Genomic DNA, 12,113 nt, shown 5'->3' on the forward strand with positions numbered 1-12,113 from the left:
GATTGTCCACATTAGTTATGGCTCCCCCCAAACTCGATATTTCCATCTTATGAGAAAACGGTTCTTGCGATGTTCTTAAAAAACTCATCCATGATAGATTGATAAATTCCAAATACTGCCAATTTTTTTGTAAAATTTTGCACTCCATAGTTATTAATTTTGCACTACATAGTGAACTCTAAAAAATGGAAATTTCGTGAAAGCATTTCTTATTGATTTAAAAAATTATCAAATAACAGGTGTGATAATAAATTTTCGAGGGTTCTCAGGCTGGATTTCCCCCAAGAATATCCAGTTTTCTCACCATAAATTTCATCTTTTACCCGGAAATATGATAACAAGTTGAAGACAGCGATGGTACTGTCCATTGATTACAATCAAATTCATTTTTCACTCACGAATGATAGTTTTTGCCACTAAAAGTCCTTTAAAAATAACTACCCCACCTAATAATTTCTTATTTGACTCAAACAGTTATTGTTGCCTGCATCAACAACACATGAGAATGGAAAAACTCAGTAACTTATGAGAATGCAATAAATTAAGTTATTTATAATTCCTGTCGGGAATCCATAGGGACTAACTTTTGGGTCCGACTGTCTTGGGATATACCTTAAGACCTTAAAGAAGAGAGATGAGGTGGAACAGGAGAGTGATAATTTCTCCAGCAACCGCTGAGGATTGGATTTTACTCGATAAAACGAATCGGCGTCTACGAGAGCAAGAGGAGAGGGACAGGATAATAGAAAAAAGTATGGAGTGGCATCGAAACCCAAATATAGAGTAGAGAGGCAAAGATGAGAGTCATAGTTGTTACAAAATGCGTTCCTACTGTAAGTGAATTGGATGAAGTGCCTTCATAGTTAATAAAGAGTGGGAAAAAAAATGTAAAGACCCCAGAGGGTACACATCTGACTGAATAAAAAATACTGCAGATGTCAATGGGCTTTTGAAAAATGTTCCCCGATGTGTTGCTCTCAGTATCAGAATTTTCTGGGATCACCTCTTTTCATCGCCTTCACTACAGTTTTATTCAACAAAGAGTCGTGCTGAAATCATCGAGGTTCTAATGAAAATTCAGACTGACGTCCTCAAATAATTATTCGCAAAGAATAATGCCAAGCTTCTTATTCATCCTCTCTTCATGCCACCAGGACGCACTTACTCCTAAGTGATACAAACACACGACAGTCGACCTTTTTTTTAAACATTCATCGATCCTGCCATCACGCAGCAACGACAATTCTCTCGAGACAATTATGATATATTCTCGTGGGATTAAAAAAATTTTTTTGAGACTCTCATCCACTCTGACGAGGTCCATCGACGCAACTACATCAAGTAGTTTACATCGTTTGTGAAAAAAATCGAGCGAACATACTCGGTATTATATTATTCTTTTGGAAATTTATAAGGTATAAAAAGTCTTCAACCGACTATGGAACAATTGAATTTCTTTGGATGCTCCAGTTGACTGATTTTACAAGTGAACTTCAGGGTGTTTTCATCACTAATTCGTTAGGGGAAATTAAAAACGACTTACGGAACAAACGAATGGTCAGTCTTTAGGGTATGTTCGATATCCTTCATTATGATTCTGGCTCGTCGTCAGCGAGATTGTGGAGATCTGCGTAGTTCATTACTGCTCGGTGGAGAAACTCGTATTGGGGCTGAAACAATACGAAAAAAAATCATGGATTCAAACAATTTTAAAAGGCGTTTCTTTCTGATAATCAAAACTAATATTGCATTGATTTTATTTACAAAAATTTGAAAATGATTCAATGATGGAACAAAACTTTTTATTATTTTCATGAATAATGTAATAGTAATTTCGTTCTTCTTAGTGATGAAAATTGATGGAGATATCATTGAAAATTTCAAGTAGAAAGAAGATGAGAATTCAACTCAAATTATGTTGAATTTTAATTTAACTAAAAATCCAAGAGTCCATTTACCTGAATTTTCAAAATTTCTATCAATTTTCAAGTAATAATTGAGCTAAAATTTACAGTTCCTGTGAATGTTCTCATAAAATTGTGATTTTCTTTCCTCTCGTTTTCTCCATTTCTTTTTCTTCCAAAAAAATAAAAATACCATGGACTTTCCCACTTTATTCAAAAGAAACTAAAAAAATTGACTTCGCAGTATTTAATTCAACGACTAAATTTCCAAAAAGTTCTCATCCCCCAGATACTCACAAAAGTACTGATCATCCCATGTCTCTGTGACCTGAGTTTCTTCGTAACAGTGAAGATATCGACTCGTTTTTCAGTCCTCAACTGTTGAACGAGTATACTGAGGGCGACAAACATAGAACTCCTGTCAGATCCGCAATTGCAGTGAACAACCAAGGGGCCACAGCACTCGCCGTCAGTCACCAGTGTCTGATCGACAAGTTCAATGACACCTCGTGTCACCTCGGGCACTTCGCCCTCGACCGTCGGCCAGCCGTGATACTGGTACTGCGTTACAACAACTGTCTCATCTGTCTTCGTATTTGCAACGCACAGCTCGCGCCTTGTATAGTACGGACAACTTTCACTCTGGATGTATCTCACCCTTATGTGTTCGTACACAGCCTCGTCTTCGGGCCAGTATCTGGGGCATTTCCTGGGGCCTTCATTCAACTGAAAGAAATGCCAATATTTTTTTAAATGCATTCCCCCAAAAGGTGGACATTAAATCGTATATTTGACACTTCGTTACTCACGTGATTTTTAAATATTTTTATTTTTTATTTTTTTTAAAATAAAGGTAAAAAATCGATTAAATGGAGCTTTGGATTATCATGAATGTGACCCCCTTCCCCTCTGTCTCACCCAAATATTCTCTTTCCAAGATAAAATGAGTCACAAAAGCTGAATGAACTTCAATATTTTACACTATTGAAAAAAAATTTAAATTTCAAGCAATTCTAGTAATTATTAGTAATTAGTTGACTTGTAATTATGAGAGTGATATTGGATTTGATTTAGGGAGAAAAAAAATAATGAAATAGATTTTATAAATAAGATTTCACTGCAAATTCTATGAAATTCCAAATCTTTGAGCAGTAGGAGGACAGAAATTCCTCAACTTACTCGAATTTTCATTGAGTGCCAAATGACACCCAATTAATAATGAATTCAAATGAATAATTAACTTAATAATTTTCTCAGAATAATTGAACGTAAATCTGCGGATTCCATTGATTTTCCACAAACAACGAAAAGTTGATAATAAATTCCACAATTCCACTCACATCGGACAGCATGACGATAGTAGCAATGCTCTGCTCGGATATCATCCTCCAGAAATCGGCAATAGTAGTGTCCAAAGGATCTTGCGTAATGATAAACGACTCTGAATTATCGTATCCCTCGATGAACGAAGCATTGATATAAGTTGAATGCTCTCTTCCAGGCACCGGTGTAAGAATAACCCTATTCCTATCATAAGGTATCACCAACTCACTCCTATTTTTCACCCTATTCTCCTCGGCGCCGCCCACTGAAAACGACTTACGTTCCTCCAACACAGAACTGATTTTCTGTGAATTTAAAACAAGCTCCTACAAAAACCGTTGGCCAGTGTGAGTGAAAAGCATCCCAGAACCATGAGGAAGATAAATCATTGGATACTTACGTCATACTCGTCCTCCATTCGGCACTTCTCCTTGCCATTGTCCCTCTGTCTGAGCTTCTCCACGTGTGCCTTGAGCTCCTTGACAGGGATCTCGGTGTCGCCATACGTCGCCATCTCCATCAACGATCGATAGATGAATATGTACTGCTTCAACGACTGCACGAGGAAGTTCCTCTGGTGTCGGAGGTCGCAGACTGTGTTGAATATGGAGACCTGGCCCTCGTCGGCCAGCTGTTGGAGGAGTGAGTCAAGGGCCACCAGGGTTCCAGTCCTTCCTACTCCGGCGCTGCAGTGCACCAGAATGGGACCTTTCTCCAGGGAGTAAGCTATATTCACTCGCTTTATGAATTTCAGAATTGCGTGGGGATGCTCGGGGGCCATAAAGTCCTTCCAGACGAGGAAGTGGTACTGGATTATTGTTCTTGCGTCCCTCTCACCTGTGACAATTTAAATTGCAATCGAAAAATAGAGGAACAATACTAGTAATGAGTGAGAGCAACGAATTCAAATAATTTGTCAGGTAAGGTCTATAGGAATTCATCGTGAGGTTCTGGTATTTTTTTTAAGAGAATGAGCTTTGTTGATGATTTTTGAATAAATAATTTGAAGAAGTATTTTTAAAAAATGAAACTACAGTTCAAAGTTTAATTTGGTGCATAATTTAATTGTAAATGCAATGAGCAAAGAATTAATAGTTGTGAAATATTCTGAGTCTTATGTTTTGGCTCTTAATAAAAAAAGGACGGAACGTTTTTTTATTGTTATAATTACACTATTTTTGTGGCCCTTATCTTAATTCTTAGTCGTGATTTTCCATTGCCAGAAGTCCATTTGGAATTTTATAATCCAGAGAAATTGCGAAAATTCAATTCGTTGAATAATCCTACAACCGATTTATTTTATGAATAAAAGTTTCATTCCTGTCTTCGCAGCTACCCAAATTTATCATGGGATTCTGCTCTTTTTTCTAAGAGGATGCGCTTTGTTGTTGATTTTAGAATAACTAATTTGAGGAAGTACTTTCGAAAAAATGTAAGTACAACTCAATTATAAAAAATAAAAATCTAGTTCAAAGAATAATTTTATGTATAATTCAATTGTAAACGCAAGGAGCAAAGCATTAATAGTTGTAAAATACTCTGACCCTTTGACCCTTATTTCACACTCTTCTTCTGACCCTAATTTTAATTTGAAATGTTAATTTTCCATTTGAATTACCATAACCCAGTGAAATGACAAAATTAAATTTGTTGAATAACCCTTTTGCTTAATGAATAAATTCCATTGCATACCTGTCTTCGTCATCTTCAATTCTCTGATAACATAATCTGAAAATGCCTTTTGGCCGACGTGCTCCACCGTTATATCCCCAAAATTCTTGGTCTCCTCCTTGTCCGGCCAGTACTTGGCGCATTTCGTCTTGGAATACTCCTCGAGGTTCGTCAGCATCAAGACAAGCTCCAGGTGCTGCTCCCAGATCATCCTCCAGTAGTCGCAGACGGTGTTCTCCATGGGGCCCTGGGCGCAGATGAACTTCTTCCGCTCCTTGTAACCGAGAACAAAGTTGGAGTTTATGTAGTCGGAGCCGGCGATTCCGTCAATTTGAGACAGCCTGACTCGGGTCTGGTCGTAGCACTTGATGTCAGGGTACCGGTTCTTGTAGAGGTTCTCGCGGGCCTCGGAGGCGCGGGTCGTGCGGTCGGTGAAGCGGTCCGGAAGGAGCTCGAACTCGTGCTGGAAACCGTAGTCAGAGTCGCGGTGACGCTCGAGGTAGGCTTGGAGGAGCTCCGCTTTGGGAATTGGCGGCATGTCCGGGGGACTGGCGGCTACTACCTGGTGACGACCGCGCAAACTTCTGCAGAGATGCCTGCCGGTAATAGGCATCCATTAGAGAAGATTTTTTAAGGATATCCAAGTATCTTTTACAGCTTGGTACAAACGACTCATTTTCAATCACCAAATTTGTCAATTAAATTGCGTGAGAAAATTATATTTTGCACAGAATTATTATTTCTTTAAACATTGGTTGTTCATAAATAAATAACTGAAATTGTTTAAGCTGTCAGAAATCTTGTTTTTTAGGCATGAAGTTGATTTCTGATAAAATTCAGAATATGAACAAATTTATTACGAACAAATCAGTAAACCGGTGCAAGTCAGTTTTGACTATTGACCAGTTTTCAATGAATATCTCGAAATCTAAGGGAGATAGCAAAATTTTTGTTGTAACCTTTTTCGTAGAGCCGATTGAGAGCTACAACAAATGTAATTACGAAAATTTCGCTATCTCGCTTAGAGTCCGAAATATTCCTCAAAAACTCAACTGAGATAAGTCGACTTAAACCGTTTTACCACTTCGCTCCTAAAATGATCAATTAAAAATTCAAGAATAGATCTACCTCATTTTTCCCGATTTCTATTAATTCTCATAGAATAAATGAACTGAAACGTACGATTTCCATTTTTCTCTAAAACTTAGACTTTCTGTAACGAAATACCTTGAAATTTCAGTGAAACTATAATGTACCTGCGTTATCCAAAGACTCATCAATGCTTAAAAAACTATGTTTGTTTGTATCACCTTAACCTCAGTAATCAATTCCCCCCGGCATTCCCCTCCTCCCGCAAACCCCATCAAATTCCGATTACTCACCTGAAACTATTCCTCAAATTGATGTTCTCCTCTCCCCCCTGTTCGGCCCTCTTGGTGTACCGATGCAGCACACAGAGTGCCACAAGCAGAATGATAATGATAAGAATCAGTGCCACAGAGATCTGCAGCACGACCCCCAGAGTTCCATTATCAGCCACAGCAATGACACTGGGTTCCATTCCCCCAAACAGAGGATTGAGGTAGCCACTGTAGGCAGGGAGCACCTGTCCCCCACCAAACACAACAACTTCGACAAAGCCAGTGTAATTGGAGCCCTCATCGATGTATCCATCGACAGGTGGATAGAGCTCCTCCAGTTGTCCCTCCATGGCAATCATATTGGCTGAGTTATCGCGTCTGCGTCTCGCCCCAGGGGTCGTTGCATTCCCAGAAGTTACAGGAACAGCAGTTGTGGTTACAAAAGCAGTGGTGGATCCCGGAGCAGTGGTAGTGGCAGCGGTTGAAGTGGTTTCAACACTAGAGGCAGTCGTTGACGTCGAGCTCACTGGGCCCTGGACATCCGGCAGGAGATGAAGAGTGGGAAAGGGTTTAGGCCTCAGCCCAATGCACCTGTCACAACTCGAGGACCCATTGAAGGCAACCCGCCCATCCCCGAGGAAAATCTCCGACTGCAAATTATTGCTGTCGAACATTTCAGCCAGATAAGCCCCACCAACTGGGGATTGGTGAGCATAATGGAATGTAAAAAGGACCAGATCCTCAGGGGCTGGCAGATTGCCCGTGGTCTGTCCCGGCCCCAACCTCACCAAGAAGACCCTGTAGCAGCAGATGGGCCCGTTCCTCTCGGAGATCCTGGGCAGGTACAGCTTGAACAGCTGCCTCCCCTCGTTCTGGATCTTCCTCCAGGTCCTCAGGTTCAAGCTCTCTTTGTCGGGGATGCTGATTGGCATCGTGCAGTTGCCTGTGGCTGGCTTTCCAGGACTCCTCAGTCTCGTTACACCGTAGATCCTCACTGTGTAGTTCATGTTTGCTGGGACTCTCTTGAACTCGAATGTTCGGTCTATTTCCCTGGCGTTGTGGTCCACACGCCCCCAGCGCTCCTCGTGAAGCTTTCCTCTCTCGTTTTTGTAGTGGGAGACTCCGGTTAGCTCGACACCGTATCTGGTGAAAACGGATATTGGCTTTTTTCAGAAAAATTATTGGGTTTTTTGGCATTTCAAAACTGAGGCTTCAATGAAAGCGCCTCATGAACACTACGATCTTTCTCAAAATTCAGACAACATGAAAACCCCAAACAACAAAATACATCTCATTCATTTTATTAATTCTCTGGCATAAATTCCTCAACATATCGACTAAATCGGTTAAACACTAATCGGCGTTCACGAAATATTTTTTTTCTGATTTCGTTTGCGTTAGACGAGTTTTCCCCGGAAAATTCAGACAGGCTAGTTTTACAGGAAATTCTGAGATGCCCTTGTTTCAAAAATTAAAGTTAAATACCCTCGTTTTATCAGGAAGTGTAAATTCTGCAGTAATGACTGAAGCCTCTCCCTCTAAATGCTGTAAATAAAGAAATTAAAAAAAATCTGTTTAAAATAACCACAATACCTGGTGATTTGGCCGTTGGGAATAGCCGGTGGAGACCAACTGACTGAAACAAAACTCGTTCTACTGATATTATCGAATTTACACGTGACCGTGAGGTTCTCCGGTGGGCTGCAGACCCCATCCATGGTCGTTCCATTGACCTCAGCACTCCAGTTGCCACACTGCTTCGTGTAGTAACTGCATGCGGATATCTTGAATAGATAAGTTGTGGCTGGATTCAGGTCCACGAAGACGTAGTCGTTGAATTCCGAGGCCGGATGGACTGCCTCCTTAGTTTGAACGTCGTGGATCATCATCAGGGTGTAGTAGTGAACGTGCTCCCGAAGGGCTGGAGGTGGCATTGTCCAGCCCACTGTGATGGAGCTCTCGGTGAAGCCCTTCACCGAGACATTTGGCACGAATATGGGGTCAGAGTCCAGGGTTTTAATCCACCTGTTGTCGTGATACACCTGGGACTCTCCCACTTCGTTCTTCGCGGAGATGCTTATCTGGTACTCTGTGGACTTCTCGAAACCCTTGAGTACGAAGTTTGTGTTTTCACCCCCTACGGATTGGCTGTAGAATACTCGCCCCTCTTGGCCGTTCTTCTGGAAGCTCATCTGATAATTTTGGATGGGCTTGTTGCCGTCGTTCACTGTCCAGTTGAGGAAGATTTTATCAGCACCCACTGCCTTGATGAAGTCTATGTTCACCTGGGGCTTGTCGATGACGAAGAGGTGGCGCAGGCTCGTTACTGTACCTCGGTAGTCGTTTGCCATGCATGTGTAGGTGCCGTTGTCCTTTCGCAAGACACTCTCGAAGGAGAGGGTCATTATGTGGTAGGTCTCGTTTATCTGGGTGACTGTTGTTAGGTCTCGCAGGGTCTCGATGCTCTCAGAGTTGTTGCCCTTGAGCCATGTGAAGTTGGAGAGGGGGGAGCCGTGGATGTGGCAGGTCAGGTTCACTGGCTTCTCCGATTTTATGTAGACTGGGTCTGATGGCTCTATGCTACCGAGCCCTATGACACGAACGTCAATGGTCTTCTGCAGCTTCTCGTGGCCGTTCGTAATAGCCATGCACGTGTAGTTCCCCCTGTCCTCGAAACTCGCTAATGTCAGGTCGAACCTGGCCTGTGTCTCGGACATTTTGATCGTCGTTAGGTTCTTATCGTCCTTGACCCAGTAGATCTGACCTGGCTCACTGAGTTTACAGGTGAATGAGGGGGTGCTATTAGCCTCTATCCCATCGATCTTCTGGGAGGTCTCTATCTCCAGGGTGGCGAGGGGAATGACCGGGAAGGTGACAGTCTCAGTTGTTTCTGTGACTGCAATTCAATGGGTTTAATTGAATGAATTCAATGGAATCAGATTAAACTACTCAGTAATGAAATTTAAGATTAATTATTCTTAGGGGGAGTTGTGAGGAAATTTTCTTCGAGTGTTAATGTTTCCCTCTAAACTACACAAGGAAGGTCGCAGATCTGGGCATTGGAAACAGTGAAGAAACCTTTTTTGTGGCCCATAAAGTCGTTTACAACACAAATTTCTTGACACTCTCTCCTGGAATTAATTCTATCACAACTACAGATGACTTCGAAAGTATTTGTGAAACAAGAAGATTAAGGTACTTCCGCAGTAGTCAGATGGGAGTAGAAGGAAGTGTGCTACAGGGTTGAAATTTTGAGAATATATTCTTTCAATAAATTAGAAAGTTGTTCCGAAAGTCCCAACGCGATTTACCACATTGATTTTTGTAGAGAAAAAAATTAAAATTGTCATTTGTACAGAGCCTTATGTGACACATTTCAACGGGGAATGACGGGGAATTTTCATATTTCCTTCTAGAATGAATTCTATTCATCACAACTACAGATGACTTTGCAAATATCTCTGAAACAAGAAGATTAAGCTAAAAAAAAATAAAACCTTTTTCATTCTGTACAAGCATTGACATTTCGCTGTAGAAATATTTCTTCGTCCCAAAGGTATTCACGAAAAAATCGCAAAAATATCTTCAACACCAGCAGTTTAACCATGAAGCTGAAGCTACCAGAATATTCGTCATCGGAAAATTCAATTTAGGGGATATTTGAGTGCAGGAGAGTCAAATGATCATATGTAGGGGAGGCTGGGGTAAAATGGACACTTTAGACTTTTTCTAAATTATTCATAACTCAGAAACGAATTTATCAATTGAGCTCAGTTTAGGCTCATCACAAAGGGAAATAATTGTTCTTTGTATTGAAAAAAAAAATCTCAAATTTCATTTCGTATTCACGAAAAAATCTCAAAAATATCTTCAACACCAGCAGTTTAACCATGAAGCTGAAGCTACCAGAATATTCGTCATCGGAAAATTCAATTTAGGGGATATTTGAGTGCAGGAGAGTCAAATGATCATATGTAGGGGAGGCTGGTGTAAAATGGACACTTTAGACTTTTTCTAAATTATTCATAACTCAGAAACAAATTTATCAATTGAGCTCAGTTTAGGCTCATCACAAAGGGAAATAATTGTTCTTTGTATTGAAAAAAAAATCTCAAATTTCATTTCGTATTCACGAAAAAATCTCAAAAATATCTTCAACACCAGCAGTTTAACCATGAAGCTGAAGCTACCAGAATATTCGTCATCGGAAAATTCAATTTAGGGGATATTTGAGTGCAGGAGAGTCAAATGATCATATGTAGGGGAGGCTGGGGTAAAATGCACACTTTAGACTTTTTCTAAATTATTCATAACTCAGAAACAAATTTATCAATTGAGCTCAGTTTAGGCTCATCACAAAGGGAAATAATTGTTCTTTGTATTGAAAAAAAAAAATCTCAAATTTCATTTCGTATTCACGAAAAAATCTCAAAAATATCTTCAACACCAGCAGTTTAACCATGAAGCTGAAGCTACCAGAATATTCGTCATCGGAAAATTCAATTTAGGGGATATTTGAGTGCAGGAGAGTCAAATGATCATATGTAGGGGAGGCTGGTGTAAAATGGACACTTTAGACTTTTTCTAAATTATTTATAACTCAGAAACAAATTCATCAATTGAGCTCAGTTTAGGCTCATCACAAAGGGAAAGAATTGTTCTTTGTATTGAAAAAAAAAATCTCAAATTTCATCAACATTTCAACCCCTCATTACCATTTGAAAAAAAGTCAAAAGTGTCCATTTTACCCCAACCTCCCCTACAAACGTTTTTTAAGCGCGAAAGAGTTTGTACATTACTTAAAAACATTTCTACACCCCTAGATTTGCCTACGGAATCTTCTGCTGTCGAATCCTCCGCTAGTTTCAGCTTCCGCTTTACCTAAACCCCCCAGGGATCTCTGTCCCCAAAATTTCCAAAAAATCTCTTCATAAATTCCCCCGAACCCTTCCCCCCGGCAATCACCAAGACAATCCCATCCCCGAGTCCTCCCCAAGCTCCCACGCCCCGGAGCATTCGCCGATGTGCAATGACAATTATACATCGGAATGCTCCCCCCATTAGTAAACAAACACCCAAGCAAAGGCGATAAACCCCCCCGGAGTGCCCACTCTAGATGACACCTACGATGACAAACGTCGTAGTAACGACAACGCCGAGCCTCAGCCGGGCGACCCCCCATCTCCTCCTCCCGAATAAATCAATGACCCCCCGTATCTCACCTGTCTCATTATCACTGGCAACGACAACAACAACGAAGTGAAGAATCAAAATCAATGGTATTCTCGCCATGAGCATACGGCTTCGTAACATGGCGTCCTCTGAAAAACCCGACGTTCTGAATCGTGACAGCCGGGCGTGTGCGGATATTTCCTTTCGTCCCTTTCCTCGTCCTCCGTCACACCACCACTATTTCTCCAGCACTTTTTTCCTCACCTCTCTGCACACTAAATCGAAAATGCTCTGTTCACTCGGCACTAAACAAGCCCATCCCCCCAAGCACTAGCCCCTTCTCAGGAGCATTTCCACACCTCCGACGGCTATTTCACCCCCGTTTGCTCATCCTCAGCCGCCCTTTACTGTTCGAGATTAATTCGCACGAGAATGACCCCTCGACTCACTGATCCCGCTCCGAATAACGTGTTTTTGGCACTGGTTTATTATTTTTGGAGGTAAAAAAAGAATATTGTGCACAGTGTCGACACTGTACCCGGGAGCCTGTGCACTGTCCACCGGCGTGTGTGCCCCCCTCACCGTTCCGGTGCCATTTCCACAGAATCTCGGGGCCGAGTGGGGGGGCTCTGTGACATCACCGAGAGGTGACTCTCCTCTCTTACCCTCTGCCGGTAACAAT

General features: G+C 41.3%; 1 protein-coding gene across 2 annotated transcripts; it reads right to left on the reverse strand.

The window, feature by feature from the left end:
- Positions 1–569: 569 nt before the first annotated feature.
- LOC107038397 (tyrosine-protein phosphatase 69D) lies at positions 570–11,956 on the reverse strand. 2 transcript variants are annotated; one of them, XM_015257479.1, is made up of 8 exons: positions 11,482–11,956; positions 7,853–9,155; positions 6,281–7,402; positions 4,920–5,494; positions 3,628–4,064; positions 3,245–3,532; positions 2,202–2,630; positions 570–1,670 (listed from the first exon to the last, which is right to left on the reverse strand). In XM_015257479.1, the coding sequence occupies exons 1-8, from the start codon at positions 11,570–11,572 to the stop codon at positions 1,590–1,592; spliced, it is 4,326 nt and encodes a 1,441-aa protein (XP_015112965.1). In that variant the 5' UTR covers positions 11,573–11,956; the 3' UTR covers positions 570–1,589. The 2 variants fall into 2 exon arrangements, with proteins under 2 accessions (XP_015112965.1, XP_015112964.1); XM_015257478.1 differs by having other exon boundaries at positions 3,245–3,553.
- Positions 11,957–12,113: the final 157 nt, after the last annotated feature.

Source organism: Diachasma alloeum, unplaced genomic scaffold, assembly GCF_001412515.2.
Source record: "Diachasma alloeum isolate Michigan unplaced genomic scaffold, Dall2.0 Dall_scaffold_00280, whole genome shotgun sequence".
Lineage (NCBI taxonomy): Eukaryota > Metazoa > Arthropoda > Insecta > Hymenoptera > Braconidae > Diachasma > Diachasma alloeum.

What these genes read in the sequence shown, in the direction of transcription:
- LOC107038397 (XM_015257478.1), bottom strand. Translation starts at nt 11,572, where the DNA reads ATGTTACGAAGCCGTATGCTCATGGCGAGAATACCATTGATTTTGATT. An exon ending in ATTGAAGATGACGAAGACAG is followed by an intron (nt 4,065 to 4,919) that starts GTATGCAATGGA and finishes AAATTGTCACAG; the next exon opens with GTGAGAGGGACGCAAGAACA. An exon ending in CTATCGTCATGCTGTCCGAT is followed by an intron (nt 2,631 to 3,244) that starts GTGAGTGGAATT and finishes CATTTCTTTCAG; the next exon opens with TTGAATGAAGGCCCCAGGAA.